Below are 18,409 nucleotides of genomic sequence, written 5' to 3' on the forward strand. Positions count from 1 at the left end.
TATATAGGGTGGCTTATCAATTTTATATCTAAGGGGAAAATGTAATGCAGTGACATATTTTGATTAAGGGTAAAATTTCTATTAGCACTTAAACTACTTAAGACTTTCAATTACCCATAGGTTCCTAAGTGCCTAAATTACTTTTGAAAATGGGATTTAGGCTTATAAGTCACTTTTAGGTGCTTTTGAAAATTTTACTTCAAGTATCTACAACATTTTCTGGGCTAAGAGTCCCAGTTTGAATACAGACACAAAATGAATGGGATTTGGATGCCCATTCAGTGCATAGATAGTTTTAAATAAAATGGCTGAAAATGCAGGTATGCCGTGGGAGGGACCCTGAAAAATTGTTAAAACTAGAAAAAAAACTCTAAATTAATAAAGTAAGGTCAGTCTCTCAATGAGACGCAATACTTCCAGTAGTTACAGCTGAGGACTCAAAGTCAAGATTCTTGACTGTATTTCCTGTTCTGCCACTGAGTTGTTCCTTAACTTTGAGTACATCACCTTTTTGACTAGCTTTACCCACTTATACAATAGGGGTACTAATAATTTTATACCTACTTTCCAGAAGTGTCATGGGGCTTAACTATAATGTTCGCATTGTGCTTTGTGATTTTCAAATTAAAAGTGCTCTAAAAGAGTAAAGTATTATTGGATACCAATCCAGAGCAAAGTGACAGCTTTGCCACCATCCCATGTCTGGTCTCAGATGCATTCTTTTAGGTTGCTTTTGTTGTTGTACCTCTCACTGTACTTACTGGTGGTTTTACCTTTTGTATGTTACATTTACACACTGCGGACCTGGTCCCACTTTGATTGAAGTAGACGGAAAGATTTCCACTAACTTCAATGGAAGGTGGATTGTGCTCTGGCACAGACGTTGGGAATCAATATTTTTCCCTTGATCCACACTCTACCTCTGTATTTTTCCAGTTTATATTTACTGTGACATACTATTATCCTCAGTTTACTAGTGAAGAAATTAATTTAAGGACCAGCTGTTTGGGAACATCACTTTGGTGCTTGTCAAAAAACGTAAGAAGTGTCCCATGCTGATCTTGTTTTAGTCATTCACTAAAGCAGTTTCCATGATACAAACCAAGGAGTCATCTTAGACAAGAGACGGTCCAAAGACTAAAATGTGCCTCCTTGTCATGATTTGCTCATTAATTTTTGCAAACTACGCTACTGCAGGACAAAAATTAACTGAGAAGAGTACCCAGCTTGCCTCTGGTTTTAAGCATCCTGACTATTCAAGCCCTGTCTACTCTAAGGAAATCCACAACAATGTAACTGTATTGCTGTCACTACTTCAGTGCAAACATCTAATGTAGACATACCAAACTGGCATAAAGCTGGGCTTACCCAGTGCAGTTTACTTTGGCCTCTCACTAGATTACGCCATGCTTTACACCGGTACAGCCCATCTACATTAGGGATTTTTGCTGCTGCAGCTACAGACTCTAACAAGAAACTGCAGAACTGGAATTAATTTGCAAACTGAACACCATCAAATTAGGCCTGAATAAAGACTGGGAGTGCATGGGTCACTACAAAAACTAATACCCTCCTGCTGATACTCACACCTTCTTGTTAACTGTTTGAAATGGGCTATCTTGATTACATTGGCCTCATTAGCACTACAAAAGTGATTTCCACCCCTTCTTCTCAACAGTTGAGAATAGCCAACTTCCACCTTAATTGAATTGGCTCATTAGCACTGACCCCCCACTTGGTAAGGCAACTCCCATCTTTTCATATGCTGTGTATTTATATCTCTCTGCTGTATTTTCCACTCCATGCAGCTGACCAAATGGGTTTTAGCCCACAAAAGCTTATGTCCAAAGAAATTTGTTTGTCTGTAAGGTGCTACAAGGACTCCTCATTATATTATGTTGTTATGTTAACTACATTAATGTGTTTATACCAGTGGATTTTCTTAATGTAGACAGGGCCTGATCCAGACTGGAAAATTCTTACCTGCTCATTTCGTCTCATTGCTTTGGAGGAAACACTGGGGATGTGGCTAGGCCTACCTGGCAGGCTGTCAAAGAGTTCTTCCAAAGCTCCAGAGGTAACACTTGGAAAAACAAGCTAAAATTTAACATCGTCTCACTGTGAAACAGATGGCAAAATATGAATGTTCCATCTCTATAGACAACAATTCATTGTTTGCTGTGGAACCCTACATTAATATAGGTTTCAGAGTAGCAGCTGTGTTAGTCTGTATTCGCAAAAAGAAAAGGAGTACTTGTGGCACCTTAGAGACTAACAAATTTATTTGAGCATAAGCTTTCGTGAGCAAAGTGAGCTGTAGCTCACGAAAGCTTATGCTCAAATAAATTTGTTAGTCTCTAAGGTGCCACAAGTACTCCTTTTCTTTTTGCATTAATATAGGTAAACTTAGTGCCTTTGGTGGGACAGATTAGCGGAAACATTTACAGGAGAAAGGAAACGAGCAGATAAGACATTCCCACTCTCTTACATAATGTCTCCATTAATCCTTACTGAAGGGAAGCAACAAAAAACAAATGGGGTAGAGGGTGAAGGCGGTAATAAACCCAGTGGGCCCCTTTATATTTAGCTGACTGGAGCACCCTTGTCCTCAAGGAGGCATCAGTGGATGCTTAAAAGATGAGTTTGTAATCCTTGATGGAAATAGGAAGAGAGAACTATGTTGCAGCCTTGTATCTCTCTTCCACTGGGGTAGCTTTGATGTAATTGGGATTGATTTTTCTGAGGTTACAGCTATGCAACGGTGTATCCAGCTCTCAATAGAAGGTTTAAAGTGATACTAAGAGAGAAATCATGCGTAAGCTCACTTAAAATGCATCTAATTGTTTTAAGCAGTATAAGACCCCTGCAGTCATCCAAATCATGCTGAATTATTTCTTGAAGGAGTTTCTTTTATAAACATTTGTGTATTGTTTAATTTTTAACTAAAGCTCAATAAAAACACCTGAAGTTAAAGTGAATCCACCTGATTCTACTGTCTGCTCGGCAGGGCTGTTTTTACCACACAAGGAGAACAGGATATTGCCCAGGGCAGCAAAGTGTCTAATGACTGTTTATGTGAGTGACAGAGTGCAGACCATCAGGAATGTACACATTGTCCAGTTAGCCTATGGTAGCAACTCCTGTAGGATCACAGCGCCGGGATCTCAGTTCATCAGTAAATAACTCAGCTCACTACAGATTCTCAGCCTGGCTATCTGCAGACCACCCACAGTGTGCAAAGTACTAACTGATGCACTAATCACACAAACTGATTTCCTTGCCCTTTACTTTTCTCAGCTGCAGCAAATAAGCAAGACTAAGGGCTATCTACACTGGCAACGCTAAAGAGCTGCCGCAGCTGTGAAAAACCCACATCCACAAGGGGTGTAGCTACCAGGGCTGGGAGCATGGCCTACACTGGCGCTTTATAGCGCTGAAACTTCCTGTGCTCAGGGGGGTGTTTTTTCACACCCCAAGTGAGAAAGTTGCAGTGCTGTAAATTGCCAGTGTGGACAAGCCCACACTCACCTCTCCTTGCTTTCTTCAATCAAACACCAACTTCTGGAAGATGCCACACCCAGATGCTTTGATTCCAATGTTGTAGGATCACTGACACTCTGGTAACTATATATTGTTCTGTGAATAATGGGGACTTACGAATAGAGCCAAGATTTTCAAACATGACTGCTAACTTGAGGTGCCCAATGTGAGATGCCTTACTGTGGCCTGATTTTCAGGAGGCAGGTGCTCAGCACTTTCTGAAAATCCAGCTCCTTTAAAGAGTGTCAAGTTGGGCTTCCAAACCTGAGACACTGACAACAATTTTAAAAATGTTGGACTAGATCTTTATTATTACTATTATTTATAGATCACCTATACGTTCGTGTGGCACTTTCCAAAACACACAGAAAGACAAGGGTGCATCCCTCTGCAGTTTATAATCCAACTCAAATTTCAGTGGCACGTCTACAGTGCTTTCCATAGAAGGATCTCCAAGTGCTTTACACACACGACTGAAATAAGCTCCACAACACCCTTTGCAATTACTGTTATCATCCCTATTTTACAGATGAGGAAACAGAGGCACAGAGAAGTTAAGTGCATTGCTCAAGGTTGCACAGGAGGACCCTTGCACAACTAGGAACAGAATCTATGTTTTTTTCCCCTCCCAGTCTACATGATCATGCTTCTTCCCACACATAGGCACAGAGACGTGACTGATGTGAGGAAATCAAAGTCATGAATATTCACAGAGTAAGAGGACTTGAAGGAGGAATTTGAAGGAGAATGTAGGGTGCTTAGTGCTTGCAAAAGAGGAAACTTTCAAGCATGGAGTGGCATGGAGAGTAAAAGGGAAAGTGGGAGAAGGTGGGTGTGGAACAAGGCAAATCTGCATCTTGTCTATGTGCAAGCTAACTGTCTCCATGTCTAGATTCTTGAACAAAGTCATCTTGTGAGGTCAAGTAACTCGGCATCTTTGTCAATGACAGGCTCAAAAAATACATCATTGTACACAAGTTCCCAGAAGCATCCTCAAAACGCAGCCAAGGAAACAGACCTTGAAACTCCATATGGAACATCTGCATCTCGAACTGGACGGGACACAGAGTATTTGGGAAACGAATGCTTCCGTCTGTTCCAGTTCGGTATCAATGGGTCTTCCTGGAAGAAAGAGAAACACAGACATGTTGCACAGTCTAATGCAGCAATATTTTATCTGTTTAATTAAAAGCGCACCTAACTCTTTCCACTATAATTAACTTTTGCTTCATAGGCTAGGATTGGAATGTCTCACTTGTGAACAACAAGCTTATGGGAAGGAGTGCCCTCTACTGGGGCTGTCTCTTTAGGGAGCTGTTCAGTTCAGAACTAGTGACCAAAGAAGGAGAAATAACAAGCCGCATGTACCAGGTATGAACAGAGTTGTATGAAACTTGCTGGTTTTGGGTCATGGGGATTTGGTTTCAATCCATGTTGGCTCAGACACCCTGCCCTAAATTCAACCTAGTGTAAATCTATTTTCTCCAGCTGAGTCTCATGAGGGATGCATTTGACCTCCTGAGTTTCACTTTGAATTTTGGATGCTAACCCCAGACTCAAAGTGAAAGTTGATTCTGCCAAGTTTCTCCTAGTGTCATGTGGAAACTGTGCCAAATGGTGAATTTCACTCAGCTTTGATGGGAAGCCACAAATGGCACCAAAGTCACTCAAGTGATTCACAGAGAGACTGGCTCAAGTTATTTTTGCATAACCACAAGGTGGGCAAGTTTCATACAGTTTGGGGTTTTCTTATGAAAATGTTGCAGAGCTCTAAATGAGAGAGGGTGCTCCCTATGGTAAAAGGGGCTATGTCTCATCCCTTCCCTGCAGCCACCAACCCCTGAGAGATCCATTCCAGGGGTCAATGTTTCTGTAACAAGAAAATCCCAAAAGCTTTGTTATGAAAAACAATCTTTACAAGAGGCCACAGGTTCTGGCCCCTCAGAAGGAACCATTCCAAGATGGTAGCTGCCAGCACCTCCTCTCAGATGTCTTTATACGTTCCACAACTGCCAGGAATAACCCCTCCTGCCCCCAGTGGAATAAGGCACAGGAAGGTTAAAGGCCAGCATCAGTAGCCCACAAAAGCTTATGTTCAAATAAATTTGTTAGTCTGTAAGGTGCCACAGGTACTCCTGTTCTTTTTAAAGGATAATAGAATATTTTACATAGTGGTTTCATCACAAGGTGGTAACATTCCCCCCGTGCAGAGAGTCAGCACAAGACCTAAGTGCTACTTTAGACCACAGCACTGAGCTGAATTTCAGCCAAAGGAGTTCAAAGAACTCACAGATTGCACCAGTGAAACACAGCCAGCTCTGCAGCAGACAGCAATAACCCGCATACAGCTCCCTATAAAACAGTGGAGAACCAGAATACTGGAGCAAACGTCTGTTCTACAGACCAGACTATGCTTCTGTAGTCTTACCTGAAGTACCTATTCTCACACACATATACAGGAGAGCCTGAAATATAATCACTAACAATAGTCATGCAGCTAGAACAAACAGTATCTAATATTCTGTTCCTGCTTCTTGTCTCTGCATGAACAGGCTGGAAGTGTTATAAAGGTAGCATGCACAGAACCACCAGTGGATCACCTTGGATTGTTCTCTAGCAACCTCTCTTATTTCACTGTGAAATACAACACTGATTTTACCAAAAGGGAGAAGAATAAAAAATTAAAAAGAGGAGGTGAGTAGGTGATTCATTATTTATTGCAGGGATTTGGGCAGCAGAAAAGTTATATAGTCACAGAACTATTGGAATTTGCCCAACTATCTGAACCCTATTTCTTTCACAAGTCATCAAATCCTCTTTACAGGGACATCCCCTGAATCACATGATACTTTATGCTACTGTATGACCATGAAAGAAATTGAGCTATCCTGGAAGAAACCCAGAGCAGCATGTTTGGTGAAGTCTTGCACATGCAGTTGTACAATGTCGGGCAAAGAAATAAGAGCTTTGGGAAGTGGACATATTCTCCTGAAGTAATGCCCATTATGGATTTTGGCTTTTGCAGCCACAGCCTCATGAGGAGACAGGGAAGGAAGAGGGGCTGCAGCACTCAAGTGATTGTGTCTTGGGCACTGTGGCTTTTCAGAACAAAGACAGGCAAAATTCCACAGGGAACAATGGAGGCTCCTGTGTTTAAAGGAGTAGCATGTGCTTCCTCCAGTTAACTGCTGCCCAACTCCAGCTGGTATAAGAAAGGAGAGGGGCTTTATGCACATCCTTCTCCTGGTTGGTCATTTCCCTGAGGGCCAGTTGTACAACTAGGCTCCTTGCTCAGCCCCAAGCAGTGTGCTAGGGCTAGAGTCGTCCCTGAGGTGGTGCAGAAACTAGTAGGAGTGACAGTGGGCAATGTTGAGAACAAGTGCAGCCTAGGCAGTAAGATGCCCAGAGGTTGGATTACCGATGCAGCTTTGTGGAGTTGAACCTCTGACCTTGCCCCCTATAACAGCATTGTCCTAGTTACAGATGTTTTAGCATGAACAGTATTCAGTGTGCTGTGGAGTTTCCAGTCACTGAAATTTATTGATTGGCTACAGGAGTCTTTTGGCCAGCAGACGACAAACATTACTAATCTCTCTCTTATATTTACACGGGCGCAAAGCCAAGGTCTTCAGAGATTGTGATGATAAAGGGGGTTCATGTAGTGGGGGAGGATAGTGTAGTAAGCTGATAAATACCAAGGTGATAAATGGTTATAAATACCACAGATGGATAGTTAGTAGGACACAGCTATGAATAGCTAAACAGACACTTCGTCACCAGTACAGTCACAAGGCAGAGGAGGCAACCTCTAGGAATGGGAGGGCAAAAGTGACATACAAAGGTGAGATCAGAAACAACTGGAATCAATAGGTCATGGCTGTACTTTATCTGATTCCAAACTCAGAAAGCAAGCTGACCGCACTTACCCTGAAGAGCTGCCTCTATCACACATATATACAAAAGAATCATGGTGCATTGTTCTGGTTTTGCATTGACCAATAGCCTGGAGAAATAGATACCGTTGAAAAGGTGACCAGACATCCCGTTTTTAAAGGGACAGTCCCGTATTTAAGCCCTCCTGTAGGTGTCCCAACCTCTTCTTAAAAATGGGCAAACTGTCTCATATTTTCTGTCTCCCTCCTCCCCCATCACTACTGGTGGGTCCTGCTGCTGACTGGATCCCTGCTCGCCAGCCACCTGCGATGAGTGGCGGGGTCCAGTTGTCGACAATGAGGATTGGTGTGCAAGGCTGGTGGTGGGGCGAAGCTGCAGCACGCGGAGCTGGCCGCTTCTCGTGCTGGTCCCTCAGCGCAGCCTCCGCTGCGTGCTGGCTCTTGGCCAGCATGGCCCCGCCCCCGCAACCCATTTCCTGCTGGCACTGGCTGGGCGCTGCAAGCTGCGGTGGCTGGTGAGTGTGGGCAGGTGCCACGCAGTGGCTGGTTACGTGTCGCCTCTGCTGCCCACCCATCAGCCCTTTACGTGCTCCCCTCCTCTCCCTGCTTTGCCCCTTCACCCCCGCCCCATTCCCAATGCTCCTCCATATCCCCCCAGTGGGACGCGTCCCGCTCCCAGTTCTGTGTAGAGAATCAGCCCCTGGTCAGAACGCTCAACTCACCAACAGCCTGGCCGGGCAAGCTCCTTCCTTCCACCACTGCCTCTGGCTGGGCAGGCACCTTGGGAAAGCCCAAGACCCTCCAGCTCAGGGCGCTGGCCAGGAGGAGCCAAGCTCTGCATGTGCCAAAGCCCCGCACAGCGCTGGCTCTCTGCCCCTCAGCTAAGCTCTGGAGTGGCGGGTGGGGGCAGGAAGTGATTTCCAGTCTGTTCACACCCTGATCTTGCAGGCTCCACAGCAGCCCTCTGGGCAGGGGCTTAGCACCTTCTTCACCCAGCCTTGCAGTCAGATTCCCTTGTCCCTGGTGCAAAATGCACCCTTAGGACTTAACCCGTTCCTGCCTGCGCTGTAGTTGGGTGACAGGTGGCAGCAGGGTTATGTCGGTGGCCAGCAGCAGCCTGGAGGTGTTAGCTGCCTATTGACACTGTGCGGTCAGGAAGGGACAAGCTGCTTCCAGTCACAGGGAGCAGAGTGGGTGGGAAGACATGAGTTCTGCAAAGACTCGGGCCAGGTCATCCCTTCCTTGCTCCTGTGGCTGGAAGCAGCTCCCGTCCCTTTCCTCCTGCACAGTGCTGAAAGGCTGCTGCTGGCCACATTCTGGTATCAACCCTAGCAGAAATCTGGGGAGGGGGAACATGTGACCCTGCGTGGCCCCCCAACATGGTGCCTTGGGAAGACATGGCAGCATGTACCAGGAGAGGCGGGTCCATCCCCGGGGCTCAGCGAGGCATGGGGGGCAAAGAGCAGCAGGCAGGGTGGGGCGGGTCGGTCAGTCACCCCCCGTGAGAGAGAGATGTATGGAAGTGTGTATGTCACCTCTCCCCATGTGAACCCTAAAGCCTTAAAGATAAGAAGGTAAATAAAAAGAATCCAGCTATACAGTATTTCTTTTTAACAGGGGCTCAGTCAACTTGATGTTAATTTGAACGTTCGTACTGCATAGTTCTGATTGATTGCCATTGAAGTCGTTTGAAGGAATACTTTTACTGGGTGTCCCATATTCAGCATAGGGAAATATGGTCACCCTACTCTTAATTCCAGATGGTCTCAGATTCCTTTTGATTCATCAGAACAAAATAAAAATAATATAGTAGCATTCAAGTCTAAGCTACCGTCTCAGACAAGCAATTTTATCCTTTAACTGGCACTTGGTCATGACATATATTTCAAGATCAGTCAAGAAGGAATGACAATAGTTATGTAAAGATACGCTAGTTTAAGAAGGAGTGACTGTTTACTTGCAAATCAGATCACATACTTTTCTTTTGTTATTGCAGGAGATTCTGTAATTCAAAAAAAGTTCTGATATGGTACTGTGCTAATCCTAATTTGATCTGTGGAGGAGCCAGAAAGAGGTTAAATATACGAATGCTTTCTGCAGTGCTGCATGAGCAAAGGCTGAAAGAGTGGGAGGAAGTTTGGATTCTCGTCCCTGATTTGTCATAGTAGCTAGACCCAGCAGAGTAACACTCATGAATATACCATGGAGTTTCATATGTGTCTGTGCACAAGTTGGTGGACTTTGGTGTGGTCAATTGTATATTAACTCGGGGTCAACTAGATGAACTTGTTGCATGTGCCAGTATGAAAACCTGTCAGAATGAATTATCTGTTTAATAAGTCATTAAAATACAAACGGTGAAGTTCTTAAAAAAAAAAAAAAAAGAGATATAAAAATGAGGACTTAGAGGCTTATGTTGTATTAACCCTTAGAGATATTATTATATCACATCCGATGAAGTGAGCTGTAGCTCACGAAAGCTTATGCTCAAATAAATTGGTTAGTCTCTAAGGTGCCACAAGTACTCCTTTTCTTTTTGCGAATACAGACTATCACGGCTATTACTCTGAAACCTGTCATTATTACCTCAGTGATTTAGCAAATTCAAGCCTAACATATCTGCCAAGAGAGTTCAGTGTGAACCAGTTTAGAAAGGTCTAAATAGACAAATGGAAAAAGTTTTCACTCTTATGCTATCTTGGAAATACATAAAATGAGGATTTTAAAACAAATAGCCCAAATTCTGCTCTTTCTTACAACCTCATTATCTTCAATGGGACCCTTTGTTTACAGAGATCAGTGCACATCACCATACGCACCTTTTTTTTAATTTTAGAAACCAGTTTGACTTTAATGTGCTGGTATAGTGGGGCATGATTTTTAGAAAAATCCTGCTTATACAGCATCCTAGTCATCCTGCCAAGTTTGGTGGAATCAAGTCCAGTCATTTGCTTTCTAGCAGAGGCGAGAAGAAATTTTGACTAATTTATACAGCTTTCCGGGCACAGTGCACTACATGTAATACGTAGGCAGACTGGCAATCAGGCATGCAGAGGTTGGCACTTGGGCAGAGTACGGAACTGTCACATTCAAATGCCTGTTTCTTTGGAAACACTACAGCTGGGATTCAGAGTCTGAAACATCTGGAGACTTCCGGTGGCACCTTGAAGACTAACAGATTTATAAGGGCATAAGCTTTTGTGGGTAAAAAACCCACTTCTTCAAGTTTTTTACCCACAAAAGCTTATGCCCAAATAAATCTGGTGGGACCTGGCTGCAGGGCAGACAGCCCGAGCCCCAGGGAGAGTGGGGCAGGGCAGTTGGGGCTGGCAGCCCGAGCCCTGCCCCCGTGAGCGGGGGAGCCGGCAGCCTGAACCCCAGCGCTCCGCGCGGGACTGACAGCCCAAGCCCCAGGGAGAGCGGGGCCAGGCAGTTTGGGCTGGCAGCCTGAGCCCTGCCCCTGTGAGGGGGAGAGCCGGCAGCCCGAACCCCAGCGCTCTGCATAGGGCTGGCAGCCCGAGCCCCAGGGAGAGCGGGGCCGGGCAGTTGGGGCTGGTAGCCCGAGCCCTGGCAGTCAGCGGGATCTGCAGCCCAAGCTCAGTGGAGCTCAGTTGACCAGAGCGGTCAAAGGGGTCCAGAAGCAGGAGCCCCATGGAGCGCGGAGGAAATTTAAACTTAAATCCCGGGAAATATTCATTTTTAGGAGGATTTTTAGGTTCACGAGATTTCACAGTTTAGTGAATGGGGTTCATGGGCTGTTAAAGTTTGGGAACCACTGCACTATCGGATTATGTTGGCATAATACATCTCTGTAGCTATGCTGCTATATTCCGCATAGTGTAGGCATAGCCTAAAAGTCACTGGGAATAGCTGGGGATCAGAATCTCTTGGGATAAGGTCATAATAAGTGTCTGAAGTCACTCAGCCTTCCTCTTCTAGTTTAATGAGCTGGAGACTATGGAAATTTTCTCATGTAATTTTCTCATTTTGAATGCATGAAGAGATGCATGCTAGTTCCCGCGCACTACATGGAGCCTGAAGATGACGACACTTCTTGCTGGGAAGGTAACTTCCTCTAGATTTGCAACGTTTCAGATGTGTACTTTTTTAAATGGCTCACTGGCTTTACTATGCATTTAGAGAGAAAATTCTGGGTAAAAACAGAAAGCTACCAAGATTAGCACTTTTTAAAAGTCAATGCTGGACAATTATATTAATCCTGAAGGGGTAGCAGATCTATAAACTCGGGGGTACAATTTTCAAAAGGGCCTAAGGGTATGTCTACACTGCAGTGAAATAACCACAACTAGCCTGTGTCAGCTGACTGAGGCTCGCAGGGCTGTAAAATTGCAGTGTAGAGGTTCAGGCTTGCGGGGTCCCAGAGATCAGGCTCCAGCTCAAGCCCAAATGTCTACACCACAATTAAACAGGCCCATAGCCCAAGCCCCCGGAGCCTGGGTCAGCTGAGATGGGCCAGCCACAGGAGTTTAACTGCACTGTAGACATGCTTTAGTGTTTTAGGAGATTAAGTTTTATTGAAAGTCAAGAGGATTTAGGCTCCTAAGTGCATATGTCACTTTTGGAAACAAGACTTCAGTTCTAATGTCAGGTGCTTTTGAAAACTTTGCTGCAAGTTTCATTTCAGAAATTAGACTTGCGAACAGGACCGCAGAATCCAACTAATGCTCAGCCAGGAAGGCCATATTTGTTACCATAGTTTCAGCTATCTTAAGGCTGCTCAGAAGTTCCAAATTCCCTCAGCTGTAGATGCTTTTTATTAGCACGTCAGCATTAAGATTGTATTGATTTGCTGATTCTTAAAATAAATTAGTTGCCATTTTCCTGAGTCTGTTTGAAATAAAGAGGAAATGGCTTTAGGCAGCCATCTATTGTTTTTTCCCATTCCTTCTTTCCTTTTGTTCAGGGAGGCAGAGTAGTCCAGTGGATAGGATGCCCGATTGGGAATCAGGAGACTGATTAATTTCCCAGCTCTGCCAGTGACCTACTGTGTGACCTTGGAAAAAAAAATCAATTAATTGCTCTATGCCTCAATTTCTTCACCTGCAAAATGCAGATAATAATTCTTTCCAACCTTTTTAAGATCTACAGATTTTGCCAAAAGATTCATGAACATAGTCATGGGGTAATGTTGTGAGGATGGGGGTTGTCAGGTTAAATGCTATGTACATGACAAATCCTGCCCTTGCGGGCGGGGGAGGGGATGTACAATGCTGAACCTTATGCAAGGATCATTGTGCGCAATGGAGCTGTGTTCTGTGACAGTCATCATGATCCAGCATATAGACTTTTGGTCATGGGGCCAGGGGTTCTAATGCTCCATATTCCCTTGCAGAGATGATCTAGAGGAGCTGTAGGAAGCAACTGCAACCCTGAAGTTTCAATAGAGGCCATGAATGGGCTTTGAGGGAGGATTTCTTTCCCTTGGCCCTGACAGAAGTCTCCAATGCACAACTTACCGTATTTGGCCCCGCTGTATATACATTGGTTAGAAGATTCTGTTGCAAACAAGTTCTTGCTCTTGCAAAGTCACTTCTTATAATCTATATCCTTATTTCTGACATGGCCCTTTCTTGACTTTAACGATCACTTACCTCATCTGGGTCCAGTGGTCCAGACTGAAGAAAACCCTCTCTCAGACCCTTGATTGTAAGTCTTTCAATCTCCTTGCTCATGACTTCATCTGGTTTTATCTGTAGTACAGTATGATAATTGAAATTGATAAAGAGAATGATGTAGAATATAACATTATATATGATCTGACTGCAATTTACATTGTGTAACCAGAATACTCAGAGGCAGGCACACAGAGCTTCAGAAATAGGGACCATGCAGGTGAGGAGTGAGAACACTTTTTAGCAATAAGAAAAACGAATAACTCGTCTTGTGTTTTCAGGACAGCCTCAGCATAATCATGCTATTTAGTTCTTTCAACATAATATCATGTTAGCAATCTTAATCACTAGCATGTATTTTTGCTTAGAATGCAAATGCATCAAGAACATTTGTGTTATCAGTACCCATGAAATGTGCTGGTCTAAGTAAAGTGTAGTCTTCTAAGATTTTTAAGAGATATTTTGTATTGTATTTGAGATTTATGTAATTATCTCAAAAAACTGAAAATCTATCAAACGATACTACACCTTCCATCTGTGGATCTCAAAGCACTTTACAAAAAATCATCAATTCAGCCTCACAGCACCCTGTAAATTAGGTAAACATTGTTACCCCCATTGTAAAGAGGGGGAAAACAGAGATGGAGATTTTTATAGTGACTTGCCCAGGGTCAAACAGCAAGTCTGTTGGCAGAGCCAGGAATAGAATCCTGATCATCTCATTCCCAGTACTGCAACCACAATACTGTTGTAACTTTCCTATATAACATGATAAACTGTGCAAGATCCTCAAAGCTTGTCATCATCATACTGAGTCCACATAAGCTGTTCTTTTCAGTGTACCAGACATTTACATGCATAATTCCTAATACTGATAATTTGGCTTATTCATGTATCTCTGCCACAAATTTGAGGAGAAAAGGTGAATTAGTGTGCTGATTGAAATGTTCAACATTATCGGTTTCCAGGAGACGACAGCTATATTTAATATATACTTTCTTAGCACATTTCACAAACATAATGGGAGTTGCACTTACTACCACCAGGGCTGAATTTGGCCCAGTGATCTTAGTCCACTGCAAAGCTTACCTACAATGCAAGTTAAGGCCAGAACCTGTAGTTTACTGATATTTTAGCTGTGTGCACCCAGTCATAATGTTATCTGAATACAGCATGTGGTGCTTTTCATATATTAATTTCAATATGCTTTATACACATTTTCTATGTTGCCGTGTTAGAAGGGATGGCTGAGTCAGTGTTTCTGAGGCTTTAAAATCAGACGTGAGAAGAAGGAAGAAGAGTAAGGTGTCTGAGCATAGTCATCATCACCCATATGAGAGAAATAAGTCTCTAATACCCAGCTACATTCACACAGCAACACATTAAACACTGCAGAAATAGAAAAGGAGTGTTCAAAGGGAGACTGTTTAGACAATCCCATCAAATATTTTATTGCAATTCTCTCTGCCATTTGAGTTTATATCCTGGTATTATTGGGATATAGAGTTTTCTTCTTATGTTTCTTAAAAAAGCTTTGGGGATTAATGAGCAAAATTACTCACAGAGCCGAAGTTAAAAATTGCATCATCAGTGACTATTTTCTCTCCACACAGTAAACACTCTGGATCAGGGATGTTTCTGAGAGGGAAAAAAAAGCAATTTTAAAAGTAAAACTCTTGGAAATGTCATTGCATTTGGGCAGCTACTCAATGAAAACTAAAAACTCATATAAATTCATACTTTGGGCCACATTCTCCTCTCAGTTTTATTGGCGAATCAACTGGGTTGCACTAGCACTAGTGAGACGGGAATTTGGCCCTTTGCCTATCACCACTGAGGGGAAAATTCAAGCCTGATAACTAAGTAAATTATTCTAGAGATTGATTGGGCCCACTCTGCCTTAGAGCACAACTAATGCAGTGTATAGACCAGGCATGATTTGGAACTGTTTGCAACAACCAAGCAAAGGATTTAAAATATATATTAGTGACAGTTTAGCATCCATGGAAAGGAAGTGGAACGGTAGCCCTGGAGAACAAAGTCCTCGGTTTATCCATAGAACAGGTATAGCATGGGCACTGGCACTACAACATTCTCCACACAGTCATGCAAATATGAGTCTATCCTAGCATAAAGGGATAACCTCTGGGGTGCGGAGTCAGGCTGCCTTTGTGCCTGTTCAATCCCAGCCTCTCTGCCGAGACCAAGAAGGAGGCCATTTATTGTCAGTTCTGATAGTGGTTTTTAGAATGTGGACATCTGTCTGGAAACTGGACTGAGTCCCAAACTTGTTTTGCACACCATCAAGCAGCCATTACATGATAAATGCATTTGATAACTATCAGCCTGGATATGAAGGGTGACCCAGAGGTGAAATCTTCTATTACTAGTCCATTCAACCTTTCAATTCCCCAAGGTAAGGGTTGGCATGGGTATACATATGGGACATGTGGGAAGATGAGACTCTAGTCATCCTTTCCTTTTCTTGGGTCTCCCACAAAAGTACCATCAAACTTTCTTAAGAAGGAAAAATATCTTGTCTTTGCTCAGAAAGCAAGGCATTAAAAACAAATCACTAAACAGCTCCCCCTGGGCCAAAAAAGTATCTGTGATTTTATGTGCAGCAGAGATGCTGAAGAATAAGTTTCTCATTCTTCATGACCAGAATATCTCCACTTATGCCTACAGAAGTCTGGACTGCTGTCTAAGCATTCACACCCTTGGTGATGCCAAGAAGCCATAAATTATACCAGATTTAGCAGGCAGCTAACAAACCAGGTTTTTCATGGCCATTCCAGATTTGGGTTCTAGCCATGCTGAGCAGAAATTAATAAGCTGTATCATGAATTTTCTGACCCATGTGGTGTCCACCATGAGACATAGAAACATGAGAAGGTTGGAAAACTGTATCCTGTACAACAGAATCGCCTCATAAGCAAGTCAATGATCACCTTTCAGTTGATTGTTGATTGGTTATGTGTCCTGTTGTCACTATCATTTACAAGACCACCTGATAAATTAATACTTGGGTTCTAAGAGCCCCTGATCCTCCTTTTCAGAGTTCTGGTGTTTGCTTGGAGGTTTCTGAGAAAAGTTTTCCACCTATAACAAGGCTTTGAAAACTGCAGTTATCCATTTTTAGGCCATTTTTGCCATTTCAAACAACACAATCGAGCTGCTCTAAGGGACTGAACCTGACCCATCATGGAATCTTCACAATGTTTCTGTCTCTCTGAAAAAGATGCCAATGCAATTAAAATGAAGAATATATAGTACAGCATGCTCTTTGGATCCAGTTTCCCTTTTGGTTACACAGGTACAATCCCACTGACTTCATGTGATCTATGTGAAATTCACAGGGGCGGGTGAGGGGAAGTCATATACAGCTCTTAAAGCTGCAGAATGAGTTAAATATATTCAGCAAATGACAACGCAAGGCATGGAAATAAGAGCTGTATATGACTTCCCCACACCCGCCCCAGTGAATTTCACATAGATCACATGAAGTCAGTGGGATTGTACCTGTGTAACCAAAAGGGAAACTGGGGGCACAGAGCATGCTGTCCTATATATTCTTCATTTTAATTGCATTCTCTGGCCAGAAAACATACTGGGTGGTGAGGAGGCGGGGCGGAGAAAGATTTTCTCTGGCTCCCCTTAATCCCCACCTCTTCCCTTATATAAATCACTGGTTTACTATTGTTATTAGACAGAATTAGAATTGAAACCCTAGATCCATACACACACGCCAACTTTGTCCAAATCTGAACTGTGTTTGAGGCCCCTTTCTACAGCACCATCCCAAGACTGAACCTGACTGCCAAAACAAAATGACATCTTTGCATTCTATAACCTGTAATCAGACAGAGAACAATTTAAAACGAGACTGACTTAAATGGGTCAGTGAAAAACAACAAGGAAATAAGGGGAATGCGATATTGTGAGAAGCCACATATTTAGGCTCTGAGTAACAAAAATTCTATATTTTGGACATTCTAGTGAGGTGGTCATATTTGAAAACTGGGGCTGCAATCTAATCAAACAGGAATATTTGCTTTGGAAAGAAGTATAGATAATGATGCAATTTTTCATGTAAATAGAAATTAAAAAAGAAAAATCCCCAGTCTTGATCAAGTCATGGTCTTTGCTTCATACTAATGAGATATTTTAATCATATTTATGTAAATACCAATTCCAGAGATGTAACAAATTTAAAATACAATATTCATTCTCTTTCCCTCTCTCCAAGTATGGACCTCAAAAATAAAAAGTAATATTAAAACCCCACAATCTTCTAAAATAATTTGTACACATGAAGATTGTATTAAAATACTCTATTCAATATTTATGTAGGCTGAGATTTTGAAAAATACTCAAGTCTCATTGGCTGTCAGCCTGAATGAAAGCCAATGGAAGTTGTGCTCCTAAATCATCTGGACAATTGTCAAAATCCCATCCTGAATCAATATCCAGTTCAAAGCATGGCATCATCTAACCCCTTACGGGATGCTGAGAAATATAAAATGTTATCTTAATAAAAAAAACTACCAACATAACCATAACCAACCCATAACTCTCACTCACATGAGTAGTTCTCAAGTATAAGGATCACTTCAATGAGATGAGATTTGTATGACAGGGCTCTGATATCATATCTTTTTTTTCAGACAGTTTTGCAGATATTGGATCTAGTTCCAGGTCAGTTTTGCTCATGAGGGCCGTAGTGACACTACCTAATCGCAGTTACTACGTTCAGTATAACAGGATTACCTTAATAACCATTCAACGCAGGACATGCAGTAGCTGTGACCACATGGCACCTGTGCTGGATTCTCCAGAAACATTTTGCATAGAGGACAAATATATTTAGAGGAAACATCAGCCATATACTTCTCCAGAGCCTCTCCAGAAGCAGGTGAGCTACTCATAGCCGATGTATCAATTCCTGATGCGAAATCCTCCAAATGCTGGGGCTCTACAGTGTGTTCTGCCATGAAGATGGTCTAAAGGCTTCAGTCTAAAGCTGTTCCCATTATTCGTATACAAACTTCCATCTAAAAACTTCAGACTCGTACGTAATAATTCTGAGAATGCAGAAAAAAATACATGAAAGTGTGTTTTGGGGGTGTTTTTCCCCCTCTGAATTCCTTATTGTAATGATGAACTGCAGTCAGTCAATCAATCTAAAGTATAAGCATTCAGAGAGGAGAAAATATTTCTGGATTACAGTGGGAGCCTGATTATCTAAACTAATTTGATAATGGGCCATTTAAGTATAAGATATATTTGGAAAAATCAATAATATACTGTGGAATTTTACCATGGATAAGGCTGCTGTACTAT

The 18,409-nt window shown here is 42.7% G+C and overlaps 1 protein-coding gene across 4 annotated transcripts in view; it reads right to left on the bottom strand.

Annotated features, from left to right (window-relative positions):
- The window catches only part of TRAF1 (TNF receptor associated factor 1), a 60,395-nt gene that overhangs the window by 37,545 nt on the left and 4,441 nt on the right, over positions 1–18,409 (bottom strand). For 3 of the 4 annotated variants that reach the window (XM_043530347.1, XM_043530346.1, XM_027823529.3), the window contains exons 2-5: positions 17,837–18,150; positions 14,629–14,704; positions 13,046–13,144; positions 4,559–4,662 (exon numbers count right to left, since the gene is read on the bottom strand). In XM_043530347.1, coding sequence (XP_043386282.1) covers positions 4,559–4,662; positions 13,046–13,144; positions 14,629–14,704; positions 17,837–18,060 — 503 coding nt within the window. In that variant the 5' untranslated portion in view covers positions 18,061–18,150. The remainder of the gene's footprint in view (positions 1–4,558; positions 4,663–13,045; positions 13,145–14,628; positions 14,705–17,836; positions 18,151–18,409) is intronic. The other variant, XM_043530348.1, reaches the window with a different exon arrangement.

Source organism: Chelonia mydas, chromosome 16 (assembly GCF_015237465.2).
Source record: "Chelonia mydas isolate rCheMyd1 chromosome 16, rCheMyd1.pri.v2, whole genome shotgun sequence".
Lineage (NCBI taxonomy): Eukaryota > Metazoa > Chordata > Testudines > Cheloniidae > Chelonia > Chelonia mydas.